This window comes from Schistocerca cancellata, chromosome 2 (genome assembly GCF_023864275.1).
Source record: "Schistocerca cancellata isolate TAMUIC-IGC-003103 chromosome 2, iqSchCanc2.1, whole genome shotgun sequence".
Lineage (NCBI taxonomy): Eukaryota > Metazoa > Arthropoda > Insecta > Orthoptera > Acrididae > Schistocerca > Schistocerca cancellata.
Genome location: NC_064627.1, coordinates 469844794 through 469861542, shown reverse-complemented (window position 1 = coordinate 469861542; position 16749 = coordinate 469844794). Strand labels below are relative to the sequence as shown.

General features: G+C 45.8%; 1 protein-coding gene across 1 annotated transcript in view; it reads right to left on the bottom strand.

Moving 5' to 3' along the window:
* LOC126161990 (uncharacterized) overlaps window positions 1-16749 on the bottom strand; it is a 68403-nt gene that overhangs the window by 35933 nt on the left and 15721 nt on the right. Inside the window, exon 3 of the mRNA XM_049918191.1 lies at window positions 229-376. Coding sequence (XP_049774148.1) covers window positions 229-376 — 148 coding nt within the window. The remainder of the gene's footprint in view (window positions 1-228; window positions 377-16749) is intronic.

The following is a 16749-nucleotide window of genomic DNA, read 5'->3' as shown; positions in this document are numbered from 1 at the left end:
GTAACATTATCGTTCATTATAAAATATAAATAAAAGAAAATGGGATCTGACAGACGAAAGAAAAAGTGGAGGTTGTCTGTAAATTACGTAAAAAGGAAGTGACTGAGAAGATGACATGTGTTTCACTAGAAATATGCCAAGCCTTCGATGCAGTAGATATGTTTTCACGAGGAAATGTAAATGGAAACCTTTTGTCGTAACGAAAGTGCGAAGGTATTTTTCACGTACCTGACGTCTTTGACGATGACGTCGCTGAGGCCGTGGGCGAGAGAGTTCTTGATCAGCACCTTGCCCTCCACGTCGCCCTGCTGGTACTCCAGCAGCATCTCTCGTACTAGGAACGGTTCAGTGGCAGGGGCACCCAATTCAGGAATACCTACGGCATTAGAGAGCAAGGTAAGTATATCATGTGTGCTCACCATTCTCCTTCTCATGATTAGAAAGCTCCGTAGACAGGAACAGTTTCGGTGTCGAACAATAACAACAGAGGTGCCACGTGTAAAGAACATTTCCAAGCATATGGGAACCACGAATGAGGCATGCCAGATTTATGTCGCCATCCGCCGGGTTGGTCCCCTGTTTTGAGAATATTATACTTTTCATAGTCTCCATGAAAGCGGGCTGTGAAGTTGTTATTTATATGTGCGATTGACCAGTTACATTTGTTAGGTCAATCGCAAGCGAGCATGTACTCCGCGTGAACGCAAAATGGTTATGTACAAAGCTATATGTACAGTGTTCGCTTAAAAATGATACACCGTTTGAAATAGGCCAATTACAATGTAAAACGTTCAGATAATAGTGGAAAATTCTTCATTCACCCTTGCATTATACTGGGCACTTGATTCGAAGACGTATTCCTATAAAAATGAGTAAATATTCAGGAAGCAAGTATACACTCAGCAACGGCACGTTTATGTGCCACACTTATGTCCTAGGCGAGATTCGAACTCGCTATCTAAACTTTATAGGATTTGAAAGACTGCCTCACAGGATTAGCGACGAACCTCGTGATTAAGATCTAAATGAAACCGAGCCGAGTGTTAGGGAATCCTAAACATGAAATGGAACATCTACGTTTGCACGATCAGCCCTTAGCAAAAGATCTTTCAGAAAATCGTAGAATATTTTAGTCCTGCGTAAAATCACATACTGGATAAAAAAAATACCTCTGGAACTGAAAACAACAATAAGAAAGACTAAATTTGAGATTTCACTTTTAAAGGTGCATTTGAGAATCTAGAGTGCTTGTGTGATATAACCGTTTGATCTCCACACTATGCATCTTGTTAATATTGTAAGTATCGCGTATTACATCTACATCCATACTCCGCAAGCCACCTGACGGTGTGTGGCGGAGGGTACCTTGAGTACCTCTATCGGTTCTCTCTTCTATTCCAGTCTCGTATTGTTCGTGGAAAGTAGGATTGTCGGTATGCCTCTGTGTGGGCTCTAATCTCTCTGATTTTATCCTCATGGTCTCTTCGCGAGATATACGTAGGAGGGAGCAATATACTGCTTGACTCTTCGGTGAAGGTATGTTCTCGAAACTTCAATGAAAGCCCGTACCGAGCTACTGAGCGTCTCTCCTGCAGAGTCTTCCACTGGAGTTTATCTATCATCTCCGCAACGCTTTCGCGATTACTAAATGATCCTGTAACGAAGCGCGCTGCTCTCCGTTGGATCTTCTCTATCTCTTCTATCAACCCTATCTGGTACGGTGATACTGAAGCTGCTGAAAACGAATGAGGCACCAGATTATGAAATATTTCCTACTACTGTTCCACCTATTCTATCTTCCTATCAGTGAACACTCCTAACTGTTAGAAAAAGAGAGCAGGTCACTGTTTTTTACCAGCCCGGATGTCCGCCCGTGTTAACGCACCACGTCCGGGACTTGGTAAGGCGATACTGATCCGCATAGAAGCCACCTCGCAGATGATCGACGAGGGCTGGTGAGCCGCCCAGCCGCGGTGTGGTTTTTAGGCGGTTTACCACATCCCAATAGGTGAATACCGATCTTGTACCAAAGTCCAGTTCTGTAACACGTTACGCAAACGGTATGGGCGCGTTTCTACACATGCACATAGGTGCAAACAGATGAGGTACTCAGAGATTTCGTACTGATGACCTTCGATGTTTAGTCTCTTCAAACTTAGTCACCAATAGCATCACTCAATTTCGAACGTCAATTTATGACAGATAATAGTGCCAATAAAGACGATTGCAACAGAACTTCCGAGGCACACGACGTTTGGAGAACTAGTAGTAGTGTATCATAGAGGTTTACTGGAGTTGCGATGGAAGGAGGAAACATCCTTTATTAGTGACCGCGTGTGATGGGCGGAAGTAAGGCCGTATTATGAGAAGTTTAGGGACAGAAAAGTGCAGTAAAAAACACTGCCGCTCCAGTAAGTGTGGCGCATTGGCTAAAAGAGATGTTTTTGGTTTCGATTTTGAAAGGAATAAGCGCTGTCTACGAGCTTCTTTTTTTTTTTTTTTTTTTTTTTTTTTGGAATTGTAGCGATGTCTTACATACCGGATGATCAAAAAGTCAGTATAAATTTGAAAACTTAATAAACCACGGAATAATGTAGATAGAGAGGTAAAAATTGACACACATGCTTGGAATGACATCGGCTTTTATTAGAACCAAAGAAAAAAAAACAAAGTATTGATAGACGCGTAAAAGATCTCTTACGCGCGTCGTTTGGCGATGATCGTGTGCTCAGCCGCCACTTTCGTCGTGCTTGGCCTCCCAGGTCCCCAGACCTCAGTCCGTGCGATTATTGGCTTTGGGATTACCTGAAGTCGCAAAATTATCGTGATCGACCGACATCCCTAGGGGTGCTGAAAGACAACCTCCGACGCCAATGCCTCACCATAATTCCGGACATGCTTTACAGTGCTCTTCACAACATTATTCCTCGACTAGAGCTATTGTTGAGGAATGATGGTGGACATATTGAGCATTTCCTGTAAAGAACATCATCTTTGCTTTGTCTTACTTTGTTATGCTAATTATTGCTATTCTGATCAGATGAAGCGCCATCTGTCGGACATTTTTTGAACATTTGTATTTTTTTGTTCTAATAAAACCTCATGTCATTCCAAGCATGTGTGTCAATTTGTACATCTCTATCTACATTATTCCGTGATCTATTCAGTTTTCAAATTTATACTGACTTTTTGATCACTCGGTACATACAAGTACACTGAGGTGACAAAACTCATGGGATACATATCAATAATGTGTCGGACCTACTTTTGCCCGATATGGTCACGAGCCTGGGAGTGGCGTTGCAAGCGATGTTGTGATGTTGGCGAAAGCACTCGCGTCGGTCGTGTGCTTCCGCAGCCCGTTAATGTCAGATTTCGCCCCACTGCCCTAACGCATATGTTCGTCGTATGTCCAACACTGATTTCTGTGGTTATTTCAGTCAGTGTTGCTTGTCTGTTAGCACTGACAACTCTACGCGATTACGTCCATATTGCTATCCCATGACTTTTGTTACCTCAGTGTAGAAGAGTAAAATGAAGTTCTAAGTACACTAATGGCCATTAAAATTGCTACACCACGAAGATGACGTGCTACAGACGCGAAATTTAACCGACAGCAAGACGGTGCTGTGATATGCAAATGATTAGCTTTTCAGAGCATTCACACAAGGTTGGCGCCGGTGGCGACACCTACAACGTGCTGACATGAGGAAAGTTTCCAACCGATTTCTCATACACAATCAACTGTTGACGGGCGTTGCCTGCTGCAACGTTGTTGTGATGCCTCGTGTAAGGAGGAGAAATGCGTACCATCACGTTTCCGACCTTGACAAAGGTCGGATTGTAGCCTAGCGCGATTGCGGTTTACCGTATCGCGACATTGCTGCTCGCGTTGGTCGAGATCCAATGATTTTAACAGAATATGGAATCGGTGGGTTAAGGAGGGTAATACGGAACGCCGTGCTGGATACCAACGGCTTCGTATCACTAGCAGTCGAGATGACAGGCATCTTATCCGCATGACTGTAACGGATCGTGCAGCCACGTCTCGATCCCTGACTCAACAGATGGGGACGCTTGCAAGACAACAACCATCTGCACGAACAGTTCGACGACGTTTGCAGCAGCACGGACTATCAGCTCGGAGACCATGGCTGCGGTTACCCTTGGCAATGCATCACAGGCAGGAATGCCTGCGATGGTGTACTCAACGTCGAACCTGGCTGCACGGATGGCAAAATGTAATTTTTTCGGCTGAATCTAGGTTCTGTTTACAGCATTATGATGGTCGCATCCGTGTTTGGCGACATCGTGGTGAACGCACATTGGAAGAGTGTATTCGTCATCGCCATACTGGCGTATCACCCGGCGTGATGGTATGGAGTGCCATTGGTTACACGTCTCGGTCACCACTTGTTCGCATTGACGGCACTTTTAACAGTGGATGTTACATTTCAGATATGTTACGACCCGTGGCTCTACTTTTCATTCGGTCCCTGCAAAACCCTACATTTCAGCAAGATAATGCACGACCGCATGTTGCAGGTCCTGTACGGGCCTTTCTGGATACAGAAAATGTTCGACTGCTGCCGTGGCCAGCACATTCTCCAGATCTCTCACCAACTGAAAACGTCTGGTTAATGGTGGCCGAGTACTGGCTCGTCGCAATACGTCAGTCACTACTCTTGATGAACTGTGGTATCGTGTTGATGCTGCATGGGCAGCTGTACCTGTACACAGCATCCAAGCCCAGGTGTATCAAGGCCGTTATTACAGCCAGAGGTGATTGTTCTGGGTAGTGATTTCTCAGGATCTATGCGCCCAAATTGCGTGAAAATGTAATCACATGTCAGTTCTAGTACAATATATTTGTCCAATGAATACCCTTTTATCATATGCATTTCTTCTTGGTGTAGCAATTTTAATGGCCAGTAGTGTACATTAAGAGCTTGTATATGGAGCTGTGAAATGAAAACGACGCTGATGGAAAAACAGCAAGTAAACTATTTATTAATTCAAAAGTCATCACCGTAACTGTTAATACATTTACGCCACTGTGAGCGAAGACAGTCATCGGCTTTATGAAAAAATGTTTGCTGTTGCCATGATTATACCCAGGCGCCCGTCTCTTCATCCGAAGCAAATCGATGAGCACGAGTGTTTTTCTTCAGGGCTGCAAAAATATGGAAATAGCATGCACTTTTGCGTCAGCTAGAGTCCTTCTGTCACGTTAATGCAGAGGCAGCAATCTTACAAACACGCAGCGCCGAGGAACTCACAGAGTTATAATGTAAATGGTGAGAGAATGCCCGAGTAAAATTGTTGATCAATTTCATTATACTGCGGATGCTAGGACATCTTGTACACTTAAACAGATTTATGTCTATCTTGCGAGGTGGCGCAGCTATTATGAAACTGGTATCGTATTTGATAGGAGCGGGACTAACAGGCATCCACTAAGTCTGACGCAGGACACAAAGTCCATAGGTTCAATGTCTGTATTTTAATTACTATTAACAATTTTATGTCAATAGGCATTTATCGTTAACCTTCTCGCTCTGGAAAGTGCTGATGCCGGAGTCGCAGGCGAACTCGACGCCTGCTGAGAATAAATGGAGACACTCTCGCAGAAAGCTTGTGACAGAGATTAGAAGGTCTAATTCTCTCTCTTTCTATGAAGTACATGCAGATTCACAACAGGTTCGAACTCTTACGGGAATCGGTGAAATGCTGCAACTAATGAGTAATGAGGATCATGGGCAAGGCGCATTACGTTAATAGTGCGGTTAAATTGAGAATTTTGGTCTGACGCGAGGTACGCGAAGTTAGTTCGTGCATTTGGAATGATCACGAGTCCGCATGGCTTCGTGGTCAGAGTATGTGCCAAATAAGCCAGGAGACCTGGGTCCGACTACCGGCTTGCCACAAATTTTGAACTTTCCCCTTTAAAACGTTGTGTGGCTAGGGCCTCCCGTGGGGTAGACCGGTCGCCTGGTGCAAGTCTTTCGATTTGACGCCACTTCGGCGACTTGCGTGTCGATGGGGATGAAATGAAGATGAGAAGGACGACGCAACACCCAGTCCCTGAGAGGCGAAAATCTCCGACCCAACCGGAAATCGAACCCGGGCCGTTAGGTATGACATTCCGTCGCGCTGACCACTCAGCTACTAGGGGTGGACAACTTTCCCCAATAATTTCAATCAATGCCCGCTTTCAGCCAATGTCTGTAATTCCTTTTTTTGTCATATCTCATTCTTTCGATTCTAATTTGCTGATTCCGTTTCTAAACGTCGATCCTAGACGACGTGACGATGTCAAGCGTTCTACGCAGGTAACTGACCTTATCGTAGCTTCTGTCACAAATATCTCTTTGCAACATTTTATAATATACGAAAATACCTCCGTACTCCCTGACTGGCTACGAAACTGTCTTATTTCTCTCTGATATGGCTACAGCAGCTGCAACTAACATTTTAGTGCAGGAGAAAACTTCTGTCTAAAATGTCGCTAATCATTTCAAGAAGCAGGTTCCACTATTACGAGGAGATATTAGGCGTTTATGTTTATATTTACAGATTCTGGCTGATGAGTACAACTACTTAACAGATATCTGCAGTAACGAACTCACTTACTAACGTGGCAACTACGTGAACGCATTAAATCCGAATGAGAGCAGTTCTTATGCTACCAACTGGGCATTGCGATCTGACAGATATTTAACATCTACCACTGTTTTGCCTTAAGGTCATATTGTATGCACTGGCTATGTTGTAAGAGACTATTGCAAAGTCGTGTCACCTATCATTTGCCTGCCAACACTTGAAGCATTCTATTGTTTGTACAAAATGTGTCAGTCACCTCAGCTCACAACATGATAGCCTCATGAAGCGAGAAATGACTACGATACTTGGTATGCGCTGTAATCTGTGGTGCCTGGTGTTAGGGAGTCTCCACTTTCTGTCGCAACGCAGAGAACACGTTCGCCTTGACATGTCTGCGTGGTACTCCACCGCACCGCAGGCAATGCTCTCAGCCACACTGGCGGCCATGGGCTCGCGACCATCCACAGCTGGGAGACCGCCCGAGGCTTTCACCTCGCGCTCGGAGTCCACCGGCGAGGTAGCGGCTTTACACGAAATGTCTCGCCACGGGAGGTTCCAGATAAGGTCGGCTGTGTCGTCGTATTAGCTGTTTAAATTTGGTATTCATTTCACTGTAGCTACGCACTTCAACGCATGTCTAATGACGAAGGCTCAGAAACATACCGGACGTATATGGATGAAATTAAGAAGACATATAGTATCACTTACAGAGGTGAAAGGAAAAAAGAAATCGCAAATGAGAAACAAAAAGCTTGGGTGTAACGGCTATATATAAACTCCTGGAAATTGAAATAAGAACACCGTGAATTCATTGTCCCAGGAAGGGGAAACTTTATTGACACATTCCTGGGGTCAGATACATCACATGATCACACTGACAGAACCACAGGCACATAGACACAGGCAACAGAGCATGCACAATGTCGGCACTAGTACAGTGTATATCCACCTTTCGCAGCAATGCAGGCTGCTATTCTCCCATGGAGACGATCGTAGAGATGCTGGATGTAGTCCTGTGGAACGGCTTGCCATGCCATTTCCACCTGGCGCATCAGTTGGACCAGCGTTCGTGCTGGACGTGCAGATCGCGTGAGACGACGCTTCATCCAGTCCCAAACATGCTCAATGGGGGACAGATCCGGAGATCTTGCTGGCCAGGGTAGTTGACTTACACCTTCTAGAGCACGTTGGGTGGCACGGGATACATGCGGACGTGCATTGTCCTGTTGGAACAGCAAGTTCCCTTGCCGGTCTAGGAATGGTAGAACGATGGGTTCGATGACGGTTTGGATGTACCGTGCACTATTCAGTGTCCCCTCGACGATCACCAATGGTGTACGGCCAGTGTAGGAGATCGCTCCCCACACCATGATGCCGGGTGTTGGCCCTGTGTGCCTCGGTCGTATGCAGTCCTGATTGTGGCGCTCACCTGCACGGCGCCAAACACGCATACGACCATCATTGGCACCAAGGCAGAAGCGACTCTCATCGCTGAAGACGACACGTCTCCATTCGTCCCTCCATTCACGCCTGTCGCGACACCACTGGAGGCGGGCTGCACGATGTTGGGGCGTGAGCGGAAGACGGCCTAACAGTGTGCGGGACCGTAGCCCAGCTTCATGGAGACGGTTGCGAATGGTCCTCGCCGATACCCCAGGAGCAACAGTGTCCCTAATTTGCTGGGAAGTGGCGGTGCGGTCCCCTACGGCACTGCGTAGAATCCTACGGTCTTGGCGTGCATCCGTGCGTCGCTGCGGTGCAGTCCCAGGTCGATGGGCACGTGCACCTTCCGCCGACCACTGGCGACAACATCGATGTACTGTGGAGACCTCACGCCCCACGTGTTGAGCAATTCGGCGGTACGTCCACCCGGCCTCCCGCATGCCCACTATACGCCCTCGCTCAAAGTCCGTCAACTGCACATATGGTTCACGTCCACGCTGTCGCGGCATGCTACCAGTGTTAAAGACTGCGATGGAGCTCCGTATGCCACGGAAAACTGGCTGACACTGACGGCGGCGGTGCACAAATGCTGCGCAGCTAGCGCCATTCGACGGCCAACACCGCGGTTCCTGGTGTGTCCGCTGTGCCGTGCGTGTGATCATTGCTTGTACAGCCCTCTCGCAGTGTCCGGAGGAAGTATGGCGGGTCTGACACACCGGTGTCAATGTGTTCTTTTACCATTTCCAGGAGTGTAGTATCAACAGGAATCCTAACAAAAATGTTTGGTTTATCAAGAATAAAACTGCACACAAAATGTAATGAAGATCGCCTACGGTCATAAATATTCATGATTCATTGTGTCCGCCCCGATAGCTCAATGGTCAGCGTGACAGACTGTCGTCCTAAGGGGGCCGGGCTCGATTCCCGGCTGGGTCGGGGATTTTCTCTCCTCAGGGACTGGGTGTTGTGTTGTCTTCATCATCATTTCATCCCCATCCGGCGCGCAGGTCGCCCAATGTGGCGTCGAATGCACCAAGGCGGCCGGACCTGCCCCGTCAGGGGCCTCCCGCCCAATGACGCCAAAAGCTCATTTCCATTTCCATGATTCATTGTATGAAGTTGTGGGAAGGAAAGTTACACAAAATTAGTGTAATGTTTACGGTGTATTCCTAAGCTCTCGTCTCGGCCAGCTTTGAAAATCTGATACATTTATCCGTTTCCTACATACAAAGGTTCAAAGGTACCCTACTTGCACATGTAAAATACGTGAGTAAAATCCGATGTGAAGCGAAGACAGCAGGAAGAAACACGTTGTAAAGTGTCTCCGTTATCATCATAAGGATTCTGGGAACCCCATATTCAAGTACTGAAACAAGCAAAATTTTTTTGCACGAAAAATCCTGTCTGAGGCGTAAAATTAGTTTTGCCTTGTTTCAGTTTCACATAATTAAATTATCAATATTTTACTGACCAATATGTTTCGTGTGATATGAGTGACATGCCCTGCTGTAGCAGGGAAAAGAAGGCAACCTAGAAAAATATGTTCGTATAAAAGCACAAAAAAGATCTGACTGAAAAGTAGGGTACCACCTGTCTCATTCTACCTTCCTCAGCTCCTTTAAAAATTTCCCAAAAACTTGGCGCACAAACTAGTTTGCGTTTTTTTTGTGCTGAGAGAGAAGGAGACTGTAGCGTGGGAAAGAAGCAGAAGTAATAAATACTGGAAAATGGTCCGACAATGGTTGAGGTATAGAAAGAGCGAGGGAGACAATGGAAATGCAAGAGAAAGAGAAAGCACAATGGCGGTGGAACATAGGTGACAGTGACAGAGCAATGCCAGGAAAAGAATGAAGGAGCCAGTGCCAGTGGGAGAGGAATAAAGAAAAGGAGAAAGTGGATATGGTTGAAAGTGAATGATAGTGAGAGGCAGTCTATGACAATGACAACGAGGAAGAAAGATGAGATGGTGAAAGTGCGAAGAGACAGCAGAAATGAGTGAGAATGAAAGAGACGGTGGCAGTAAGAGAGAGCAAGAGGGAGATATTGACAGTGAGAGGATGCGACTTACAGCGATGGGCTACTGAGTGTCAGCGAGTTACAGTTGGGGGAACATGTGAGATTTAGAGAGAGCTGCATTTGAAAAAGAGAGCGAATATATTTGCATGGCAAGTTTCTTGGGAAAATTTTTAAGTGTGCTCAGGAAGCTAAAATGAGGCAGCTGGTACCCCAAATTTCAGTCAGAGTCTTTTAGATAGGCGCCGGCCGCGGTGGTCTAGCGATTCTAGGCGCTCAGTCCGGAGCCGCGCGACTGCTACGGTCGCAGGCTCGAATGCTGCCTCGGGCATGGATGTGTGTGATGCCCTTAGGTTAGTTAGGTTTAAGTAGTTCTAAGTGCTAGGGAACTAATGACCATAGATGTTAAGTCCCATAGCGCTCAGAGCCATTTGAACCATTTTTTTTTTTTTAGATAGGCAATGTCATATCTGCATATCTTGTGCTCCGATAGGAGCACTTTTCCGCTGGTGTATTTTGTCTGTAATATGCAATAGCAATACGTTGGCTTTAGAGTGTCAGAGAGCTGTTGACCCACGACTGGATAGGGACCAAAATGTCAGTAAAGGAAGAGCGCGTCAAGCAGAACGGAAGCAATAGTATCCTGTTTACTGTAAGCATTAAAAATTTCATGTTTAGTCCCCAAAATATTCTGCGGACTAGGCAATGCTTGCCTAAAAACATCATTTGCACTGTAACAGAGGGACACTCAAGTGTAAATGTGAACAACATATCATCGTAAACTTATTTCTTCCAGCAAAAGATAATTATTTGGTTCGGGTGTTACCACATTAAATGTCATAATGCAACGAAACAAGAATCTAAAATCTATTAAAAAAGAAGAAGTACTTTGTAAACGGACAGTCCTGTGTTGTGGTCCTCAGTCGAAAGACTGACTTCATGCAGCACTTCGTGTTAGTTATCCTGTGCGAATCTCATCATCTACGTAACTATTGCGACCTATACCCGTTCGAACCTGCTTACTGTATGCAAGCCTTGGAGTCTCTCTCTACAATTCGCTCCCCTCCATTACCAAGTTAACTATTACTTGATGCGTCAGGATTTGTTCTCTTGGCCTACTCCTTCTTTTACTCAAATTGTATGATAAAGTTCGTTTCACACTAACCACATTTGGTACCTCTTTGTTAGTTACTGACCCACCTATGTAAACTTCAGTACTGTTTTGGAGCACCACATTTCAAAGACTTCTATACTCTTCATGTCTGTTCGGTTTGTCTTCCACCTTTCACTGACATACAAGATCACACTCCACAAATACTTTCAGGAAAGACTTCCTATGATTTAAATTTGTATTAGTTGATGATACATGTCTGTTTGCGAGAAAAGTATTTCTTGCTGTAATCAGTCTACGTTTTAAATCTCCTTCTGCCATCATCAGATATTTTCCTTCGCAAACAGCAAAACTCGTCTACTTCTTCTAATGTCTTTTTATTCATCTAATTCCCCCCAAAACACGTGATTTAAGTCGGTTGCACTATTTTTCTTTTTGTTTTAATTTTCTCGATTTTCACCTGAAAACACCTTCTCAAAACTCTCCATTCCATCTGAGTGTCCAAACCCCTTTCTGTCTCTGACAAAACTACAATATCATCAGCAAACCTAAAAGTTTTTGTTTAATCTCTGCGAATTTTGATTTCTTCTCCAAAATTCACGGTGGCGTCCCTGTTAGCTCAATGTACAGCTTGCTCACTGTAAAGATGGACTAACATAGCGAATCGGCTGCCACATTTTTTCGGTGTCTTCTCAGTTGCTGCCTCAGTTTTTTGTCCTTTCACTCTGCAACTTACAATGCTATAAACAGCATAACACATGATCACACGAGCAAGCTATTCTTCTCAGCACTCAAATCCAATAACGTCGCATTAGAAACATAGTAATATATACACTCAAAACAGCATTTTAGTAATAACAGCTTAGGATTGCAATTTTCAAGGAAAGAAACAACAAGTGTTACATGTTTCCAGAAATAAGTCTCTTCGAGCTCTTCTACACTACTGGCCATTAAAATTGCTACACCACGAAGATGACGTGCTACAGACGCGAAATTTAACCGACAGGAAGAAGATGCTGTGATTTGCAAATAATTAGCTTTTCAGAGAATTCACACAAGATTGCCACCGTTGGCGACACCTACAACGTGCTGACATGAGGAAAGTTTCCAACCGATTTCTCATACACAAACAACAGTTGACCGGCGTTGCCTGGTGAAACGTTGTTGTGATGCCTCGTGTAAGGAGGAGAAATGCGTACCATCACGTTTCCGACTTTGATAAAGGTCGGACTGTAGGCGAGCGCGATTGCGGTTTATCGTATCGCGACATTGTTGCTCGCGTTGGTCGAGATCAAAAATGGTTCAAATGGCTCTGAGCACTATGGGACTTAACATCTTAGGTCATCAGTCCCCTAGAACTTAAAACTACTTAAACCTAACTAACCTAAGGACATCACACAACACCCAGCCATCACGAGGCAGAGAAAATACCTAACCCCGCCGGGAATCGAGCCCGGGAACCCGGGCGTAAAAAGCGAGAACGCTACCGCGCGACCACTAGATGCGGGCTGGTCGAGATCCAATGACTGTTAGCAGAATATGGAATCGGTGGGTTCAGGAGGGTAATACGGAACGCCGTGCTGGATCCCAACGGCCTCGTATCACTAGCAGTCGAGATGACAGGCATCTTATCCGCATGGCTGTAACGGATCGTGCAACCACGTCTCGATCCCTGAGTCAACATCTGCACGAACAGTACGACGGCGTTTGCAGCAGCATGGACTATCAGCTCGGAGACACGGCTGCGGTTACCCTTGACGCTGCATCACAGACAGGAGCGCCTGCGATGGTGTACTCAACGACGAACCTGGGTGCACGAATGACAAATCGTAATTTTTTCGGATGAATCCGGGTTCTGTTTACAGCATCATGATGGTCGCATCCGTGTTTGGCGACATCGCGGTGAATGCACATTGGAAGCGTGTATTCGTCATCGCCATTCTGGCGTATCACCCGGCGTGATGGTATGGGGTGCCATTGGTTAGACGTCTCAGTCACCTCTTGTTCGCATTGACGGCACTTTGAACAGTGGACGTTACATTTCAGATGAGTTACGACCCGTGGCTCTACCCATCATTCGATCCCTGCGAAACCCTACATTTCAGCAGGATAATGTACGACCGTATGTTGCAGGTCCTGTACGGGTCTTTCTGGATACAGAAAATGTTCGACTGCTGCCGTGGCCAGCACATTCTCCAGATCTCTCACCAACTGAAAACGTCTGTTCAATGGTGGTCGAGCAACTGGCTCGTCACAATACGCCAGTTACTACCTTGATGAACTGTGGTATCGTGTTGAAGCTGCATGGGCAGCTGTACCAGTACACGCCATCCAAGCTCTGTTTGACTCCATCAAGGCGTATCAAGGCCGTTATTACGGCCAGAGGTGGTTGTTCTGGGTACTGATTTCTCAGGATCTATGCGCCCAAAATGCCTGAAAATGTAATCACATGTCAGTTGCAGTGTAATATATTTGTCCAATGAATACCCGTTTATCACCTGCATTTCTTCTTTGTGTTCCAGTTTTAATGGCCAGTAGTGTAGATTCGTTTGGCTGCCTAGCCGCACCTCTTTCTCACATTTTTATTGCTTTCTCCATTTCACTTTCGACCTCGCCACCACGCGATACCTGCAGCCCGGATTCGGCACGGCTTGCGGGTACTTTCGCTGTCCGCCACGCGGTCTCCCTGACCCACTCACCTGTCGCGTCGCGGACTGGGCCACCGCGCCACCGCCAGTGCAAGCGAATCGTTCGCGTGTCCGGCCGCTCAGTCGTACTGATTCGAAACAGGCCGCTTTCTCGTAACAGCCGAAGCATTTGTCGGCTACCATCTACCTTACCTTCTTACAGAGTGACAGTTATTGTACTATATGAAAAAATACGTAAAATTAGTTACGAACTACGACGTGCAGACATTTTACTCAACATGTAAACGTCACTACACATATTCGGATTTAGGTCACATCGTGTTCGACATGCCTGCCATCATTGGCGATGACGTGACGCAGATGAATGGCGAAATTCTGCATGACCCGATGAAGTGTCGGAATGTCGATGACCTCCTTAATGGCTGTTTTCAGCTGGACAATGGTTTTGAGGTTATTGCTGTACACCTTGTCTTTAATATAGCATCACAAGAAAAGAGTTGGATGTGTTCAGATCCGGAGAATATGGCGTCCAATCGAGGCCAAAGTCAGTGGCTTCTGGCTACACCATGGCCAGAATGCGGTTCCTAAAGTGCTCTTCCAGGACATCAAAAACTCCCCAACTTCGATAGGGTCGATCTCCGTCTTGCCTGAACCAGATCTTGTCGAAATCAGGGTCATTTTGGATAATGGGGATGAAATCGTCTTCGAAAACCTTCATGTACCGTTTGGTAGCGACAGCGCCATCAAGGAATACGGCACCGATCACCCTATGACTGGACATTGCACACCGCGTAGTCACCCATTGAGAGTGAAAAGACTTCTCGATCGTGAAATGCGGACGCTAAGTCCCCCAGATGCACCAGTTTTACTTATTGACGAAGCCATCTAAATGAAAGTGGGCTTCGTCGCTAAACTGAACCATACATGCCCATACCAATTCCCATAATACCCCGCGGCCAACCGTCCAGTTTCAACGTCCTAACGCAAACCGTTCAGAAGTTATGACGATTTTATTTCATATAGTTCAATAATTATCACCCTGTACCTTTAAGCAGTCATGTCTTTCTCCCTATCTCTCGTCATTACTGTAACAGAGAATAGTAAATGGGAAACAATTTAAATTAAGGCCTAACCGTGACTGTTACGAACACCAATTGAAAATCACAAATATGATAACGAATCATTTTTATTGAACCTCCCAGTATACGTTTCGGAGGACAATATTTTCATCATCAGGTGTGTGATGGAGTTACACTGCCTGAACGAAAGTACCCGGAAAGGTATTAGTAAAGATGAGTGTGGGCTGTGACCACCCTTCACCTTTACGACGGCTTGAGCTCTGTTGTGAACGCTACTAATGACGAATGGTAGCCCATTCTTTCCCAAGTGTCGATGACAGTGGAGGTAGCGATGTTGGTGTGGAGCGTAGTCGACGTTCTAATACATCGCAAAGGTGCTCCATCAGGTTCAGGTAGGGATTCGGGGCAGGCCGCTCAATTTCAGGAGTGTTATTGTGCATATACCATTGCCTCAAGGATGCTGCTTAACAATAGGGTGCATTGTCATGCTGACACAATGATCGTTCCGGTAAGTTCGTCTACTGTACGCAATATACAACGCTGTAAAATGTGATCATATCCTTCCGCATTTAGCGTTTTCTTAAGCGCAACAAGGAGACCACACTCTAACCACGAGAAAGACCCAATTATCGCAACGCAACCTCCTCTGTACTTCACTGACAGCACCACACATGATTGTAGGTTACTTTTTCATGGCGTTCACGAAACCCAAACTTTCCATCGGATTCGCATCAGTGTCATTCGTCAGTCCAAAGCACTCGTTTCCAGTCATTAGCTGTCCATTGGTGTCGCTCTTGACATCATTTCAGGCTTCGCTTGCACTGACAACAGAAGCGTGTGGTTTATGAGGAGCTGCCCAACCATTCTACCCATTCTTTTTAACTTCCTATGCACTATCATTGTGCTACATGGACTGCTGGTAGCTCTCTGGAACTCACGACTGAGTCATTTCGCTGATTTCATGCGATTTGTTACGAGCTCCCTCCGGAATGCTCGGCAGTCATTGTGCGTCGGTACACAAGTTCCTGGGTTGTTGTTGTTCCTTCACGTTTCCACTTCAGAGTCACATCACCAAGTCGACTTGGGCAGCTTCAGAAGGAATGAAATGCGCTTGATGGATTTTTTACTCAGGTGACATCGAGTGAGCAGTCTACATTCGAACTGAGCTCTCTTGACCGGCCCGTTTTGCTGTTACTGCTTTTGTACTGACGACGCAACACTCCTCACCTCGTTTTATACTGGGTCTGTCTATTGGCCAATTCTTTAAACGAGGGTGTGCGGATGCTTTTGATCAGATGGAGTATAATCCTCTGAAACGCGTAATGCGAAGACCAGTTATACTGAATACCTGATTATAATAGTATAATTCTCCAAAGTGCATAATGGGAACTTCAGTAACAGTGAGTACCTGGTGACAGAGAAGTCCCCCGAAATGCGCGCCCAAGAGATAAATAAAGGTGAATGCCTGGTAATTGATGTAAAATTCTAGGAAACGTTTATCGGCGAATTCAATGGAAGATTATTATACTTTACTTGGTATAACAGAAATATTGGCGATGTGGAGGTACTTCTGTTTCTAAGTAAGTACTGTTGACTGCATTCTTGGACTCTGCTGAGATGAATGTTACTGCGAGAACATGTGCCCTGAGTTCTTCGAGTCGTGCACACACAACAGCACAGCACATTTCGTGAAGCCAGAGTGACTGTAGCGCCAGATACGGCTGGCCCTGCAACACGAGAGAGTTGAAGAAACGAAAGAAGACAGCGCCTGTCAATAAGCGATGGTGCACTATGGTGGTGTTCTCCATTACAGCACGGCCCGTGCGCAACATCTTTATGACTTTACACAGGG